This window comes from Trachemys scripta, chromosome 7 (assembly GCF_013100865.1).
Source record: "Trachemys scripta elegans isolate TJP31775 chromosome 7, CAS_Tse_1.0, whole genome shotgun sequence".
Taxonomy (NCBI): Eukaryota; Metazoa; Chordata; order Testudines; family Emydidae; genus Trachemys; species Trachemys scripta.
This window is the reverse complement of record NC_048304.1, coordinates 28,497,733-28,515,093: the sequence shown is the minus strand read 5'-3', so window position 1 is coordinate 28,515,093 and position 17,361 is coordinate 28,497,733. Positions and strand designations below refer to the sequence as shown.

The 17,361-nt window shown below is 40.8% G+C and overlaps 1 protein-coding gene across 2 annotated transcripts in view; it reads right to left on the bottom strand.

Moving 5' to 3' along the window:
- The window catches only part of FGD3 (FYVE, RhoGEF and PH domain containing 3), a 192,018-nt gene that overhangs the window by 91,996 nt on the left and 82,661 nt on the right, over positions 1-17,361 (bottom strand). For both annotated transcript variants that reach the window (XM_034776446.1, XM_034776448.1), the window contains exon 2: positions 2,359-2,529. In XM_034776446.1, the coding sequence (XP_034632337.1) occupies positions 2,359-2,529 (171 nt within the window). The remainder of the gene's footprint in view (positions 1-2,358; positions 2,530-17,361) is intronic.

Below are 17,361 nucleotides of genomic sequence, written 5' to 3'. Positions count from 1 at the left end.
GCAAAAGAACGTGCAGACCTTTTCCCAGGGAAATCAAACCAGCAATGGAAATTTGGAATGATCTAGAGGCTTCATTTGGTTCTTACAGAAGAAGAGTAGATCTGAGTCCAGGAGGGGAAGCAGATGCAAGTCACAGATCATTACTCCAAAGAGTAATGACTCCATGGCTGCATGCACACAGTATGTTTGTCAGCTAATGAACACATGTGGCAATAGGGCTAGAAAACCAGACTTCTACAACTTAAGCTAAAGGATAACCAGAATTAGGTGTAATAATATTTTTAAAGTATTGTAGGAATTATGAAGTTAACAATTGAACCTCTAGTGAGATTCCCACTGGGTGACTATCAGGAGTGGTGGGACTGTCAGGAAATGGAGATTGATTTGCAGAAGGTGGCTACTTGGCAACAGCTACTTTTGAAAATCTTCGCTTACATTCTTATTTTTCCTATTTGAATATATTTCATCTACTTTTGGGAACTAGTGTCAAATTGGTTTGCAACAGGAGTGTAGGGAGTACTAGCAAGAGAAACTATTCAAACTTATGTCTTCCTTTATGTGTGTCCATTTTATCTTAATACCTTTTTATTACTCAGGGTGTTAAACTGAATCTCAGCAAGACAGAAAGAGAGTTACTCCTTTTAGTATAAATTCCTTGCTCTATATGGGGGAGAGAGGGAAGGCTTGGATATATCATTTCAGGAATGTTGATATTTGACAAATGGAGATGAGGCTGACCAATGTTAATGCAATTTGGAGCACTTTTAAACATGATCTGAATCAAATGGAGCAAGCTGATGAAGATAGAGATAATGGGCTAGATCAGCTATTATAAATAGGTACAGTTCCACTAATTCCAGAGCAGTTTCACTGATATACACAGGCTGATGATCTAGTTTTAGCTATTCCTATTGATCATAATACCTTATAAGCATTATTAATAATGTTAATGGACTGTTCAATAATGAAATCTGAAAGAGAAAGAACTCTAGATGAAAACTAAGTGTGTGTATATATATATATATATATATATATATATACACACACACACACACACACACACACACAACACATCACCTACAGGGAGGGAAGTATTGACTAGTATACCAATATTACACTTTAAGACTGTCCTTTCAGTTTCAGAAGTGTCAACAGTTTTTCTTTATGGATACCAATTGTTAAAGGCAAGGCAGAAAGTTGCTTTTTCTACAGGCATTCAGGACGATAACATAGGAGTCTCATTTTGTACAGTATATTTAAATATTTTTGATAGTGACCAAAATGGTTGTTTCCTGTTGTCACATAATGATGATACCTACCTACTTATGCGACTGCTTTTTATGAGCTTTGTTTAAATCAAGAGCTTTGGGATATTCTCACCTGCACTTGTCAAAAAAAAAAAAGGCCTTTCAAATTACTTTCAGATAAATGAAGCATGTATCTTAGCTGAGAAGACAAACCTCTAGTACGCACAGTGTTCTAAGCAATTTCTAAAGAGCTAGTAAGAAAAACAATAATTGGTACTACAAAGAGACTAACACTTCACTGTACAGACTGCAACATGTGGAAATAATTTCTCCCCATACAAGGGACTGGGCCTTAGTCTCCTCAAGCAATTAGCACTTCGATGCATATAGGGAAAAAACAGCCTGGGGATTTTAAATGCTCAAACTCTGCACTTCTGGGGCCCACTCCTCAGCTGGTGTCAATCAGCGTAGCTACACTGGCTTCGACAGAACTACACACATTTACACCAGCCGAGGAGCTGGCTCGTTGTGTCTTGTATCATCCTGTGTCTGGAAGTAAGGTGGAGGCGCTTGTTTCACTGTGATTATTCTTGAATTGATGGGGTTGCACAGTTATTACATCTAATAATGGTATGCTTGGCTGTACACATTGGTTTGGTTACTGTTTCCTTTTTAAAAAATATATTCGTAATTTTTCAGGCATTTCTTTGTGCTAGGTGTAGTGCAGCTGTTTTCAATACAACACAAAGGAGTTCTAGATTTGAGTGCTAAGCTGTTCTTATAATAAAAATGAATAAAGAATTTAAACAGTATTTTTAAGTAAATCCTAATCTTTACTGTTACATGTGATATGCACACTGAAAATGTATAAGGTCACATTTTTGAAAAGTTAATTAATCTATGTCATTCGTGAGTCCATTTTTTCCCCCAAAGCTTTTTCAACTGAATTTTTAACACTGGAAAAATGAAAACGAAGTCATGCTAATTGTACTTTCCCTGTATCCAATGAGACAACAGCTCTAATTTTCAAATTAAAACTATCTTTTTTAAAACATTATGCCTGAAGCACAATAGAAAATTGTATGAATATTGGAGGAACAAAACCACTTGCCTTGGGGTTTCTGCAGAAGATGTGTTTTGGCCAATGGAGATTTGGTTTTGGGCTTCCTTCCAGTTTGATGGATACATTGTACAGGGCCGATGTGCTGCAACTCGCCACATGCTTCCAATGTCGGATTTGAGTCAATATGACATTTGATTTGAAAAGGAGCACAAGGGCAACCTGGAAAAAGAAATGGGTCAATGTTTATTTCCTCTTTTTTTCCCCTTGAAAAGCAGCTTGTCCTGGCTCTGGTAGCTTAGCTTGTATCAGTTATTTGAAGGAAAGAAAAGTCATTAACTTTGAAGTTATCACTTCAGAAACATCCACTTTTTTGACAATCACTTTAAACTGGATGGTTGAAAGAGGTCATGAACCTCGGTATTCATTTCTCCAAACAACTAGTAATTTCTTCACTAGAAGCTAAATAGATCTAACAGTGAATGATTATGGGAGTATGTATATATAAAATCCTTTTCGATAGGCTTCCTCTAAGTAGAGATACAGGTGCACAGGCACTGCATTCTACTTGGTAAATCAGCATCTAGATTCAAGAATGGATGAATCACAAATGCCTGTGATACACCAGACAGATGATAAACATGCCTCAATCCTTTGCAAGAATTAGATTAACAATTTAAATGACATAATATTGCTGTTTATTATTTGTTAAATGCCTATAAATTCAAGACATCGTACAAACACGGTCTTCCCCAGAGGGCTGATAGTCTGAAAGACAGATGAGACATGATGCATTGACAAGTCCAGAAAAGGGAATGACTAAGATGTTTTCTTTCTTTTAAAAAAATTATTATTGATTCATTTCCTAAGGGGTTTGGAGAAATAAAACAACCCACCCAATTTAATATATTGGGGGTAGGTTTGTTTGCTTTTTGTTTTGGCTTTCACTGATACGGTCTCAACAGGTACCAAAGAAAGTTGATACTGTATGTGGTTGTGATGTCATCAAAAATGGCCCAACCAGCCAATCAGAATGTGTTTTTGGACAATCAGTGTACATTGTCCCAGTCTAATACTAATTCTGATTAAAACTGCTGCAGATAAACACATTGGGCCAAGTTCAGACCTGATGCATATGCACTGAAGTTAATCGAGTTGCACCTATTCACAGTAGGTCTTAATTTGGTCTTTAGTATTACATGGTCATTGTCAACTTAAGTAATACTTTCTGAAATTTTTCAGCCTACTATTGACCCTGATTCAGGAAAGCATCCATCGCTGTTCAGGAAAAGCAATTAAGCATTAAGTTCCACTGGGTGAAATCCTGGCCCCACTGAAGTCAATAGAATTTTTGCCATTGACTTCAAAGGAATCAGAATTTAAACCATGAAACGTGCTTAAGTGCCCTTCCTGAACAAGGGCTGCTTTCCTGAATCAAGTCCATTGTTACAAGTAACATCTCTAACTAGTATAAATGACAGATTAGAGAGAAAAAGAGTCTCTTTTTTCAGTTTGTTTTGGGAATTTAACGGTATTTGTGGGTATTTCTTCTCTATTGTCAGTCTGTGTGGGTGTTAACATGGTAACTGGAGAGATTTTTCTTTGAATGAAATACTGTAATGTGAATTTAAATGCAAAAAAATTGGCAGGGGACTCTGGAGCAGAGGTAGCTCCTGAAACTATTATTAATTTCATGTTTTAAAATGGACTATTTTAAATTGCTTCTTCCCCTTTAAAATAATAAGATGATCTCAAACACTTGAGAAGGAGGATCTGTCTAAACATTGAAGTAATCTTCAGCCTTTTTTGTGAATTATTCAGGAACATGAGCTGAGCTTCACAAATGCAACCTACTCAGGGCTAACTTTACACTGAGATCAGACTCTGAAGTCAGTGGAGTTACACTGGATTTACGTGTTACCGACCTCAGAACACTAACCTGTGGATCTAGATTGAGTTTGAGTGGGTTAAAGGTATACAGTATTGTAAATATTTCACGGGACTATTCTCAAAAGGTAGACGGTCACACAGGAGCATTAAGGCTTTTTTCAAACTGATGTGGAATATTCCAAAGTTATAACTGTTTGCTGACAAAAATCATTTCAAAGCCATCAAATAAATATGAATTAGCACCAGTCTATCCACTTCTGTCACCCTAAAGCATAATCTCTGAATTCTTCAACACTGCTTCCTGGTACTGCTGTTTAAAAGTTCATTAGTGCATTTGCTATCAAATCTACTTTTCAGGGGATTTATTTGAGCTCAGCTACTCAAAATTGCTTCAGGTTTAAACTCAGAATTTTATAAACACTGAATTTTAATCATTTGAAGATACAAAAGGATCTCGCATAACTGGGTGACTGGGCAACAAAATGGCAATGAAATTCATTGTTGATAAATGCGAAGTAATACACATTAGAAACCATAATCCCAACTATACATATAAAATGATAAGGTCTAAATTAGCTGTTACCACTCAAGAAAGAGATCTTGGAGTCATTGTGGATAGTTCTCTGAAAACATCCACTCAATGTGCAGCAGTAGCCAAGAATGTTGGGAATCGGTAGGAAAGAGACAGAAAATATTGTATCGCCCACATCTTGAATGCTGCATGCACATGTGGTCACCCCAAAAAAGATATATTGGAATTGGAAAAGGTACAGAAAAGGGCAACAAAAATGATTAGTGGTATGGAACAGCTTCCATATGAGGAGAGATTAATAAGACTGGGACTTTTCAGCTTGGAAAAGAGATGACTAAGAAGGGATATGATAGAGGTCTATAAAATTATGACTGGTGTAGAGAAAGCAAATTAAATAAAGTAAATAAAATAAATAAGTTATTTACTCCTCCTCATAACACAAGAACTGGGAGTCACCCAAGTAAATTAATAGGCAGCAGATTTAAAACAAGCAAAAGGAAGTATTACTTCACACAACACACCATCAACCTGTGGAACTCTTTGCCAGATGTTGTTGTGAAGGCAAAGACTATAACGGGGTTCAAAAAAGGGTTCATGAAGGATACGTCCATCAATGGCTATTAGCCAGGATGGACAGGGATGCAAAACCATGCTCTGAAATGTCCCTAGCCTCTGTTTGCCAGAAGCTGGGAATGGGTAACAACGGATGGATCACTTGATGATTACCAGTTTTGTTCATTCCCTCTGAATTTGGCCGAAAGCATCTAATGATTGGTTCCCTGCTTTGTCTGCGCACCAACCACTTAGGTAAGTTTTAAACCACTTCCTTCTAAAAGCCGCTGCCTAGCTCAAAAGAACAAACAAAAAAAGTCACTGCCTTAGAACAAAATTTGACATCTTGTGCTTCGCACACTATATACATGTTATTGTTGACAATATTACTCACCAACTCTCTGCACTTAACATACAAACACTTATTAACATTGTGTCAAAAGAGCAAGCAGGCACAGAAAAGAATTGATAAGCAATTACAACCAATGTTCATCCCTGAAATCCACAAGAGCTTTAAACAGCAAATGCAGACTCTTGGCCATGTAACAAGAAAAATATGCTTATGTGAAACCACACAAGTGGTGGGGTTCTTTTTTTTAATTTTTAATTTAAGCCATTCCCTATGCATTTGTGAATGTGACCCTAAAAGTTACTTCTCACATGTAGTATAACTACAACTTTTTTTAATTTATTTTACTTTCTTACTTATTTTTCCAACACTATAAAATGCCTTGATAAAAAGAGTTACTAATTTCTAGATTATTATCTGCTGAATTCTTCTCAAAGTAAGATACTTATGGGCTGCTATGAGTGCTACACTGTGCTTCTAGGGACAGAACTGAGAAAGAGGTGGTGAAAACTACACCACCCAGGAAGTTGTCCCAGTAAGGGATAGCCCCTCTGAGACACATCCATGAAGTACAATTCCCTGGCCAAAGCTCCTCCTACTCCAGGCCTTGCCTTATCCCACTGCTCCAGAAGAGGAGCAGACTTCCCCTTACTCCTCTGTGCAGGGGCATCACCCTAATCACAAGCAAGCCCAGAATGGATTGGCCATAACTATTCTTATTAATTGGAAGTCAGTAAAATGTAGAAAGCGAAGGTATTTTGTAGTAACTGCATACAAACTTTTCTAACAACACATTGCCATTTCCAGGGTCTGGTTGTCTCTTGTTATGTGCTTTACACCTAGTCAAAGAGTAGCTAGAGGAATATTATGGTGTGAATAAGCTGTGAAATACACAGGCAATGCCAAAAGGAAATCGGAGATGATCGCTTCTCTTTCAGACTCTGAGGTTAATTTGCATGAGCACCGGTTCTATTTGCAAAGACCAATTCAATTCAAATTTTAAAAAATAATCTGCAAAAAGAGTCAGTGCATTCTACTGTCCAAGCCTGATTACCACACACATGGTTAGTAACACAAGTCAACGACAAACGCCACATAACTGACGCTCAGCTTCATTACATCCAACTTTGCAGTCACTGATTCACTCCTATAGGCCATGCACATGAGTAAAATTACTTACAAGAGTAGTTTCAATGACTTCCCTGGAACTAACATATTCACACGAGTAAAGTTACTCATAAGCATAAAAGTTTGCATGACCAGCCCACAGCGAACACAGGACACTGCTGTCCATAACTTTTCACATATAACCTGTCATAGTACAATTGGTATTTAAGGTTTCCTGTAATATTTATTTAACTTCAACTGAATACAGGATAAACTAGACTCCTAAAGAAGCCTAAAACCTGCAACAACTTTTGCAAAAATACCCACTTTAATCTTTGCTGAAGACTTCAGAACTTTATCAGGAAGACTATTTTTCACAGAACGGAGCAATTTCTCCAGGGCGTTGTTCATCCTCTGAATCATATCCATGTCAGACAGTTTCCTCACTGAGCTGGCTAAGCTTAAGATAAAACCAACATTCTTGTAGAAGCTGTTTCAGGTTTGAGATTCTTGAAGCCTATAATGTATTTCTATTAAATTAAGATAAACAGAATATAAAGGGCCAAAAATGACAGGTATTGTAAATCATAGTAGCACCAGCTGAGGCTCTAGACCAGTAACCCAGTGGCAGTTCTGTCACTGATCCATATTAAATTCTCAAGCCCAGTCTCTCATTCACCTGGCTACCAGTGTCTGGGAACACTGTTGGCTGACACGCTGAGCACCTAGGAGGAGTCTCTCGCCCCATAGCACACTACCAGGAATATTAGGGCCAAATGATTTTCCCCAGCTTCTGATTTTGTATGCCCATATTTGCAGACCCCCTTGTTTGTGCCACCACAAAACTGGGGTTTTGCACCTGTTTTGCATGCATAAGCTACCACCTATGCACGCAGATTGGTCAGTTGGGCTCCTAGACCTGCATGTTCAAATGTGGATATGTAACTTTTTTTTTATGAGAACCATCAGTCATGTATGCAAAAGTGGGTGTACAAAAAAAACCCCCAAAAAAACACAAATCAGAAGATGGCTGAAAATGTACTCCTAATAGGCACTGACTGCTCTGAAGGATTTTCATCCAATCCTTTTGACTAGAAGGATGGTGTTTGCAAAGTGTGTCCTGAAAGCTGGGGTAGGGTAAAATGGATGAAAATGAAGCTAGCCTCTGGATTGGCAGCAGAGATATGAGTTTCAAAGGGGTGGCAAACACCGAACTGGTGGGAAGGGGACATACAGAAGCATACCCGTCCAATGAGAGGTGCTGATAAATAGTATACCATTTTAAAAGTTTGCTTTAGCAGATTTAATACCACTGCGAGATTTTTACAAACTAAAATATGCTACACTTAACGGTGTAACAAATATCTGTTAGAGATAGCATCTCCTAGTGGCAACTATTGGTCCCTATCCAAAGCCAAAGTACAGAAGCTTGGGGAAGGAGGTCCTATGGCTGACAGCAGGAAAGGAATCCTACCCCAAATGCTACGGGGCTGGCAAATGGAGCCATTCTAGAGCTGCTATTGATTGACCAATAACCACCCCCTGTTGCTCCATCAGGGATTGGGCTGGTGGATCTGGAAGATCACAAAATCTTCCTGCTCGTGAGCGTGCTGGGCACCTCTGTAGAGTTGCGCTCCCTGGCATGAAGGTGTGGTCCCCCTCCACAATTCCCCATTGTGTCTCTTCAAGGGCTCCCCAAGCAGCATGACCTTAGCAGTAAAGCTGGATTCAGAACCTTCTAACCACATGATTGGAGAGAAGATGGGAGAGGACATGTCCACCATGAGTAAAGAAAAACAAGGATGCCAAGTGGAGAAAATGGTTCTTAACAAGCTTTTAAGGAGTACTCTCTCTTCTGTTCGCAGTTAGCAGCATCATATGCGTAGCCAGAAGAGATCACTTGCAAGATTGGTGTTTTGAGCTTAAAATGCCAGTGTCCAAATTTTGTGCTGATTTACACCCTGTGCAACCTCAGTGTAATCAATGGGACTGAACAGCATGTCCATTCGCATGGAATAGGCCACTGTGAATGTCTGCCAGGACAGAGAGAGATCATGATTCTCACTCCTTATTAGTCTTCTAAAAAATAAAATAACATAACACACAGCTAGCTTTTAACATCAAAAGATGGACCTTGTTGTGGCTTCTCTATTCCTGGCCTCATTTTAGTACAACATACAGCATGTGCCCTGTTCCCTAAATACAGGCAATAGATCAAAGCATAAGCAGAGGAAAACACTCCCTGTTTCTGATCAGCAGACCAACATATCAACACAGCAAGGTACTTTTATTGTGGTTGCTTGACTCTGTCTTTTGATTTCTATTGTGCACTGAAAGTGGATACACAGTGACGGATACATGTTTTGTGCACTTATCTAGGGGTGGGCACAAAACACTGAAAACATAAGATAAGATACTTGGTTGAAACCTATAAACTGATTTGTGGTGCTGACAGATATTAAGACTCTTCATGTGTGGGTTTTTAAAATTTGTTTGTAAGCAGACAACACTTGCAGCTGCTGAACTGGGTATTTTGTAGCTAGTTTGGAGCTAGAGAAGTACAATATAGGGCAGCTCTCTGTATGCACATTATTAGGCAGCTTTTCTAGAGAGTTCCGCCTCTAACATGTCGAGCTATTTTGAAAAACTGGTCCCTATTTAGGTGCCTGAATGGAAGCTGAGGTCTTGAAAATCTGCCTCCAAATTTTTCGATGATACACATCCAATAGGTTGCAAGAAGTAACTGACTGCACATTTTCAGCTAAAACATCCATTTGATGCATTGTGTAACGGTACTGTCCAACAAATATCATATATCCAAGAGCTAGGGATTAGTCCCTCATTGAGATATACACAACTTTACTCAGCCCTTGGTTACAACTTCCATGTCACTCAGGCCTGCAGGTCCCCATAGACAGGAAATCATCCAGGAAGAGCAAATTGTGCTAGTGTTACCCTCAAGCGCTAGTCCACGGGGTGCTCACAGCTGAACAGTACAGCACCAAGAAGGGCAGAGCTGGGTAAGGGGAAGGACATAGCCAGGACATTGGAAGATGTGCCGATTCAGTATGTCCACAGGCAAAAAACTCTTGCAAGAGACCCAGTCACAAAGTAAAGGTGCTGCCCCTTGGTAGAACCTCCTCTCCTGAAACTGACTCCTCTTTGGGAGAACAATTCACACCCCCTATGCCAGCAGGGGTGAAACAAGTGCACGATGTGGCACAGTATCGTGAGAAATGCCTGTGCTCTATACAATTGCACAAAAACCTCTGTGCGTAGCTAAAAGCATTCAGTAGGCAGAAAATCCTAGTGTCACAAGGGTTAAGGACCAAGCACAATATAGTCTGATGAAATTAATCCTGATGCCTTTCATTTACTTGCAAATTTTATAACTGCATATCATCATCCTGCCCGTTACCGAACCTTCTACAATATAACCCTATACTAGCTTCACATGTTTCATGGACTTGTGATTCCCTGAATCTCACATTCTCTCCCCTTCTCTTCTGTTCTCTCCCATTCCGTGTGCGCCTCACTCACCAGAATTTTTTTGTCTCTCCCCTTTCTTGTCCAGCCAGAGTGAGCAATAGATCTCCAGGGCCATCTGGAACCTCCTTCTCACTCTACTTCTGGTGCCTAATTGACTCCAGGAGTGTTTTAAAACTCCATTTAAAAACACCTCTTCTTTCTGACCTATGACCCCTAAACATCTCTAATAAAACAATCAAGTCCTATTTTCTATGTTTCCCTGTGCTCAAATCATTCCCCCTAAAATTTGCCCACAGCACTCCTCTTACCTTGCTTTAACGTAGCTGCAGATGGTGCTGGTATGTAACAGACTTTGAATCTACCCGCATGTCAAGCAGCATGTGAGTGCCTTTTTACTAAGCTGAATTACATTAGTAACAGATATTTAAAACTGCATCCTCTCTTTTGGCATTGCAGCAATTACAGAAGACAATTTCAGTAACAATAGCATTCTCTTTAGAAAGTAAGCTAGAATCCAGCATTGATTGCATTTGCAGTTTTATATCAAAAGTATTACTTACTTGTGCTTTGGCTGACAGACCCACATTTTTCTTATTTGTTCTAACAATAAGATATCCAAAAATAAAAAGCACAAGTTCCGGCTTCAGACTCTCAGAGCATTGGTCCTAAAATGACAGTGCATTTACATTTCTGGTTTATTACGTGTAAAGCCTCACATTCACAGGAACTGAATTTTTTTTAAAAAACAATGTGGTTGTTTGAGCAGCAGATGATAAAACCTACCAAACTTGATCTCTGAAGAATGTTGCTAGATAGCCATTATTGGATGTTGCTTCAAGTTAGCAAAAAAGGTTGTTTGGTTTTACAAAGATCAAGTTTAATGGTCCTTTGAGATGTGCTAAATAGGAAGGAGAGGTTTCTGTAAGGCAATTATTGCAAGTTTCAAAAGTAGCAAGAGGATGATAAAAACAGATCTCTACGTCTGTAAAAACCAAAAAAGCAGATTTCTCTTTAGATACAATTCCTTACTGCAGAACAAACGCTTTCCCATAATGATAGTGCATGGCTGAAAAATGACCACCAGCAGCAGAGGCACAAAACTGACAATCTCAATTTTGGCCACCTTGAAACTTCATGGGGATACCACTTCACAACAGGAGCGGCACCGGGTCATGGCCCATGTGCTAATGTGCCTATCACATGATTCCCAGCTGTGTGTGGAGATCCCTTCTGATCTCAGCAGAAGGAAATGGAGTGAGGGGACTGTATAGGGAGCTCCCGAAAGCTAGAATAAGGGCACACATAAATGCTGCTGTGATACTGTCTCTCACAAGGGGCTATTTGGTAAATTAAGTCATTGTGTGGTACAGCTTGTCAGAAAAATTTCCAGCAAGATAAAATTTCTACAAAAAAAAACAGGAAGTGAATTTTCACAGAGAGTTTTCCTCATTTACAGGGCAGGTCTAGTCAATCATGAATTAGGAACTGGTAAAAGCGTAAAACTAAACGGACAATTTTCAGCACAAGATCTGAATAGTGGGGGTCGCCAACGTCCCATAAGAGAACCATTATTTTCAATAGTGTGGGGGTTCCACAGAGCTCTGTCCCTCTTCTCCCTCTATACTTTATCCCTACAAACCCTCATCAGCAACCACACATTCAGCTACCCTCTCTATGCTGCTGACTCTCAGCTATCTCTCTCTGCTCCAGACCAGTCTCCGCCTGTCCAAACTAAAATCTCATCCTGTCTCTTTAACATCTCCTTGTGGATGTCTAGCCATCAGCTCAACTATGCATTGTCAAAACAGAGCTCCTTCTATTCCATCCCCACCCCGCCACATCCTTCCCACTATCTCCTTTCTCAATCACCATGGTCAGGACCACCATCCATCCTGTCACTCAGGCATCATCTTCAACTTGGACCATCCTAGGTCCTTACATCCAGGCTACATCTAAATCCCATATATTCCTCTGCATAACATCTCTAACATGCAGCCTTTCATACCCAGACACACAGCTAAAATTCTCGCCCAGGCCTCATCATCTCGCGTCTGGATTACTGCAACAACCTTTTCTCTGACTTCGTGTGACACTCAAAACCCCTCAGTGCCAGCTAGCAAAGAGTTCACTGTTCTGGAACAGCAACTCCTATCAGGCCTGACAAACTCACTGCACCTAACAAACCACTTTCATGGTATTTATCCACAAACTTTGCCATGTAAAGTATCAAATGAAAGCCAGTAACAAACTGGTCATAGGCATTGCAAAATGTTTGTATGAATGACATGAAAGGAGTTATGCGTACCTACTAAAAATATATTTGAAACTATGTAACCAAGCAGAGTTGACAAACAGGCTTTCTGCCAGACAAGGCATGTCTAATTGGAAAGCATCCCCTGCAGTGTTGAGCCCTTGTCACTGGACACTCACGGAAATAACTAGGCTTGCTGTCCCCAAAGGACACAATATACACATTCGCTTGTTTGATTCAACTGAAAACAACACAGCACTGAGATGTATTTATAACGTAAATGAGAATAAGTTTATTAACGAACAACAGAGATTCAAATGAGTAGCAAGTAAGAATATTGGAAACAGAATGTTTACATATGAAACAAAAGTATAACACTTCTTAGAGTCTAAAAACTTAACTTTAACAGGCTAACCGTTGTCTAAAATTTACAATGGCTCTGTTCTGTGCTCTCCGTGTTCTTGGATCCACAGTTCTAAAACACCATGACCACTACCTAGATTCAGAAAATTAGTGCAATCAAATATTGATTGCTCCATGTTTCAGGTATGGACTCAGCCTATGCCCCTTTGTGGTGGTGATGGCTGGTTGCAGCAGCATGGTTGAGAGGAAGATAAATGAGTTAGCGGCAGCAACGAACTTAACATTAGCAGCACACATGATATAAAGCTCCTTTGGGACATTTGGTAGACTTGTATATCTTACCATAGAGTGGAGGTAATTAATTACTTTTTGTCAAGATCCAAATTTCTTGGTCAAGGTATAGTCAAGGTCCAGACCCCAGAGAAAATAATAAAAAATAATAATGATGATGATAATGAATAAATAAAAAGATTTCACGGTCTGTTCAAAAGCATCTGGTGGTCTGAATTTGGTCCGTGGTCCACCTATTGATTATGCCTGCCCGAGATCTTGAGGAACACCCAGAGCCTTGGGCTGCACAGATGGTGCAATGTGATCTTCAAAATTTCTCGTCTGCCAACAGAGTCCCTACTGCAGCTCAGGAGGGACCTGTGGCCTGTGCTATCATAAGTAACTGTACCCTATGTAAGCTGCTCGCCTTCCAGTGTTTATTCTGAGTGAGTGTTTAGTACAGCAGGCACACTTGTGTCTGATGTGTAAACTCACCTTCTGACAGGGGCTAGAGAAGTAACTCACCTATATAAAATGAAAAAGTACCTGCTGCCACAAGGTGATTGTGTGGCCTGTGAAGGACAGGGAGGATGAGGCATCTTCACTCAAGTCACTGTCCATGGTGCCCCCCAAGCTATACACGAGGCCCTTACTGTATACTGCTACGCCTGTTATGGTGTACGCTGCCCTTTTGTGTTCTTTGTTCATTATTGCAACTGTTAGTTATCAAGTCAGAGGCTACAGAGAGAGGAAGAGTCACTTTGGTCTTCAGCTGACAGCACATTTACTAGTTATAGTGCAAATTACTACACCAGGTTTGTCTGGTTGTCGAACATATCTGTTTTATTACCCTCTGGCACTTGCAACACGGACTTGGGCAGCTGGGCACAGGGCACTCCTGTGAAGGCTTTTGGGGCTCCAACCACAAAATCCAGAGCTCCTCAGGCCTTGTTTACATGGAGATTATACTCAGCTGACCTAACCAGTTTCCCCCACTCCTCAACAACAGCCAGTGCATCCACAGCTGCTTCTTCCCCATCACCTCTTTCTCTTTCATGCTTCTTCACCATGATAAAGAAAGCACCTGTGTAGAGATTTAAATTCTCTCTCTCCCCCTTGCCTATCAATCCTAAAAAAAAAAAAATCCCCTCTATTCTCCTGTTTGGTTTTTTTTTTAAGTCATGATCCCATCGCCACTAAAAAAACAAATAGCACATCTCCCAAGTTCACTTGAAAACCAAGGGACCCCAAACACACACACAATGTTTCTAGTGATAAATTTTGTGGAAGTCTCACAGCAAGAAGTTAGAAGTTTTCATGCAGCCCCTGTTCTTTGTTTCCTTTTTTTCCCCCTTGAAGTGTCATCATGCACTACTATTGTGCTGTATAAATAGCAAATAATGCTAATAGTACACCTCTCAGGACTGGTATTTCAGCCATGTCTATCAGAGGAGGGGGAAAAGACTTACTTTATTGTACTCTGGAGCCTTAGGTTTACATCTATATTAAACAGAAACAAGTCATGCTATATATCATCTTCTGTAAAGGGTTATAAATTATTAATAGAAAACCCACAAAGCAGTTGTAACTCATGAAAAGCGTATAGCATTCTTACTGCTTTAATCATTTTTGTGAAACAGTTGAGATACATATTAGTAGAGCGGTGCTACCTTTTCTTTGTATGCAACTTTATCAGCGGAATAGCTTTCCCCTTTTAAAAAATACATGTTATGATAAAGTGATAAAGTTTAAAATGATAAAGTTGTGTTTGCTGCCTTCCATGGTGTGGAGTGGTGGCATGTGTTCATAAAACAGAAAAGCTGGATCTCCACTGAAGATGTAGCTGCATCTGGAGAGCCAGATTCTCCAGTCCATTTTGTGCCACCTGGGCAGCACAAAGTGGATGGATACCAACTGGAGCTGGTTAGTGGAAAATGCCTCTTGTGTAAGGGAAATCACCATTGGTGTAAGGCTAGCAGTGTTGGCTCTTATCCCAGTTTCCCTACTCCCCTTTTCCTCCCACCTCTGGTATAGTTATTCTGGGGGGGGGGGGGTGTCAGAGCAGAATTATACTTTGCCTGCCCTCCACTGGCAAGGGTCCCTTAGGGCACAGGCTCCAGCTGCTCTAACATCTTCTGGGTCACAGGGTCAGGTAGCTGCAACCCCACACCTCCACTGCAACCCTGGAGAGCCTGGTTGCAGAGGAGAAGTGAACTCAGAGCCTGTATTTTATGTAGTATTTAAAGATGTTATTTAACATGCAGTGGCTAATATATTGGTGTAATAAAACTAAATTAACATTTTGAGCTTTTAAAACATCCTGCTAATTGGGCAAGCCTCATAAGATACAACACTGCATTTTCATTAAATCGTAAGCAATGGATAATTTATACTATGTACATTTGCTAAATGAGAATTTACTAATGCTAATACACGTAATTAAAAGCTTCAGATGTAGATCACCTATACAATGTGAAGGATTAATTGAGGGCTGCATGTTGTTTGAAACTCACTTATCTCATTAGCAAAAACGGATAAAGCAATAGTAAAATGGTAAATTATGAAGTTACCAAAGTATTTGAAACATTTTTGGTGTCCCTTAGTTTGTGGTGTTTCTAGTCATATTCATTAGTATGACTATTAGTCACTTTCTAACCTTCACATTAATCTTGTAAATAACTAGAGGGTGGTCAACATGATGCTCATGTTAAGAAAGAACGAGCGGTAATCCTGGGAATTACAGATTTCTGAGTCTCGTCTCAGTTCCAGGAACAGCAGCCCAGCATGCAATAAATCATCCAGATGGATATAATCTGATGGGGCAATTCAGAATAGCTTTGATAAACTTCGTGTGTTTCTAACCTGTATATAATTTTGTGACTTGAAGCTAATGGACTGGTCTGGTATTGCAATTCTTATGTTGTTAAAACAGTACAGACACATAGTCTCGAGGGAATTGTTAACTTGAAATATGTTCCTTGGTTAGCATAATCAGTGTAATATAAATCAGGACTCATTCATCATAATAAAAGCCTGCTATCTGTCAAGAAAATATATTCTGTGTTCATCTGTGAAAGGACTTACAAAAGAGTGCTCTGTGGCTATTTTGCCCATTCTCCTGGAGTTTAGTCAATTACCTTCCTAGGAAAGGAAGGGCTCATGTTTTGGATGTTGAGGTGCAGAGACTGAAGGCTCAAATGGTCAGACAGACTAAATTATAGCTTTAAATTAGGGCACCTCTTCACTACCTGCCGGATCGGCGGGTAGCAATCGATCTATTGGGGATCGACTTATCGCGTCTAGTGAAGACGCGATAAAAATCGATCCCTGATCGCTCTGCCATCGACTCCGGAAATCCACCGCGGCAAGAGGCGGCAGTGGAGTCGACGGCAGCGCGGCAGCGGTCAACTTGCCACCGTCCTCACAGCCAGGTAAGTCGACCTAAAAATACGCAACTTCAGCTACGTATTCACGTAGCTGAAGTTGCGTATCTTAGGTCGACCCCCCGCTGTAGTGTAGGCCTAGCCTAAAACTCAAAACCCAGCAATTCTCCCACTGAAATAAGTTTACAGTTATAAACCCACATACTGCCATGCCTCCTTGGTGCAGTTTCAGCTGACAGAGGAAGTTGTGGTCATGAATCCAGGGCATCTGATGAGGTACAGGGAAACCCTGCTATAACGCGCCCCGCGATAGCGTGAATTTGGATATAACGCGATCAGAAGGTGGCTCCGGCCGCCCCAAGCAAAACAAAAAAAGCAACCGGAGCGCTACGGAAACGCAAAAAAGAAAAGAAAAACAAAGAAAAAAAGCGGCCAGAGTGCGGCTGAAGTGCAAAAAAGAAAAAAGAGGCTGGAGTGGCGCCGAAGAAAAAAAAACATAAAATGGAATGTGCCTTCCCCATTGCCTCTTCCCCCCTACCCCTGCTTCTCGCTCTTCCTCTGCCCCTTGCACGTCTCCCCTGCTCTCCCCAAGCAGGGCCAGCTCTAACTTTTTTGCTGCCCCAAGCAGCAAAAAAAAGCGCCGCCCGCCGTAACACCCCCCCAGCACCGCCCCGCCGAAACACCCCCCCACTGAGTGTTGCGCCACCGAAACCCCCCGCCGAACAGCCCCCGCCCCCTGCCTAACTGCTGAACCCCCCCGCGCAGAGCGCTGCCGAACCCCCGCCCACCGAGCGCCACACTGCCGAACACCCCCGCCTCCCACGGAGCCCTGCGCCGCCGAACCCCCCCCCATGCGGAGCGCTGCCTA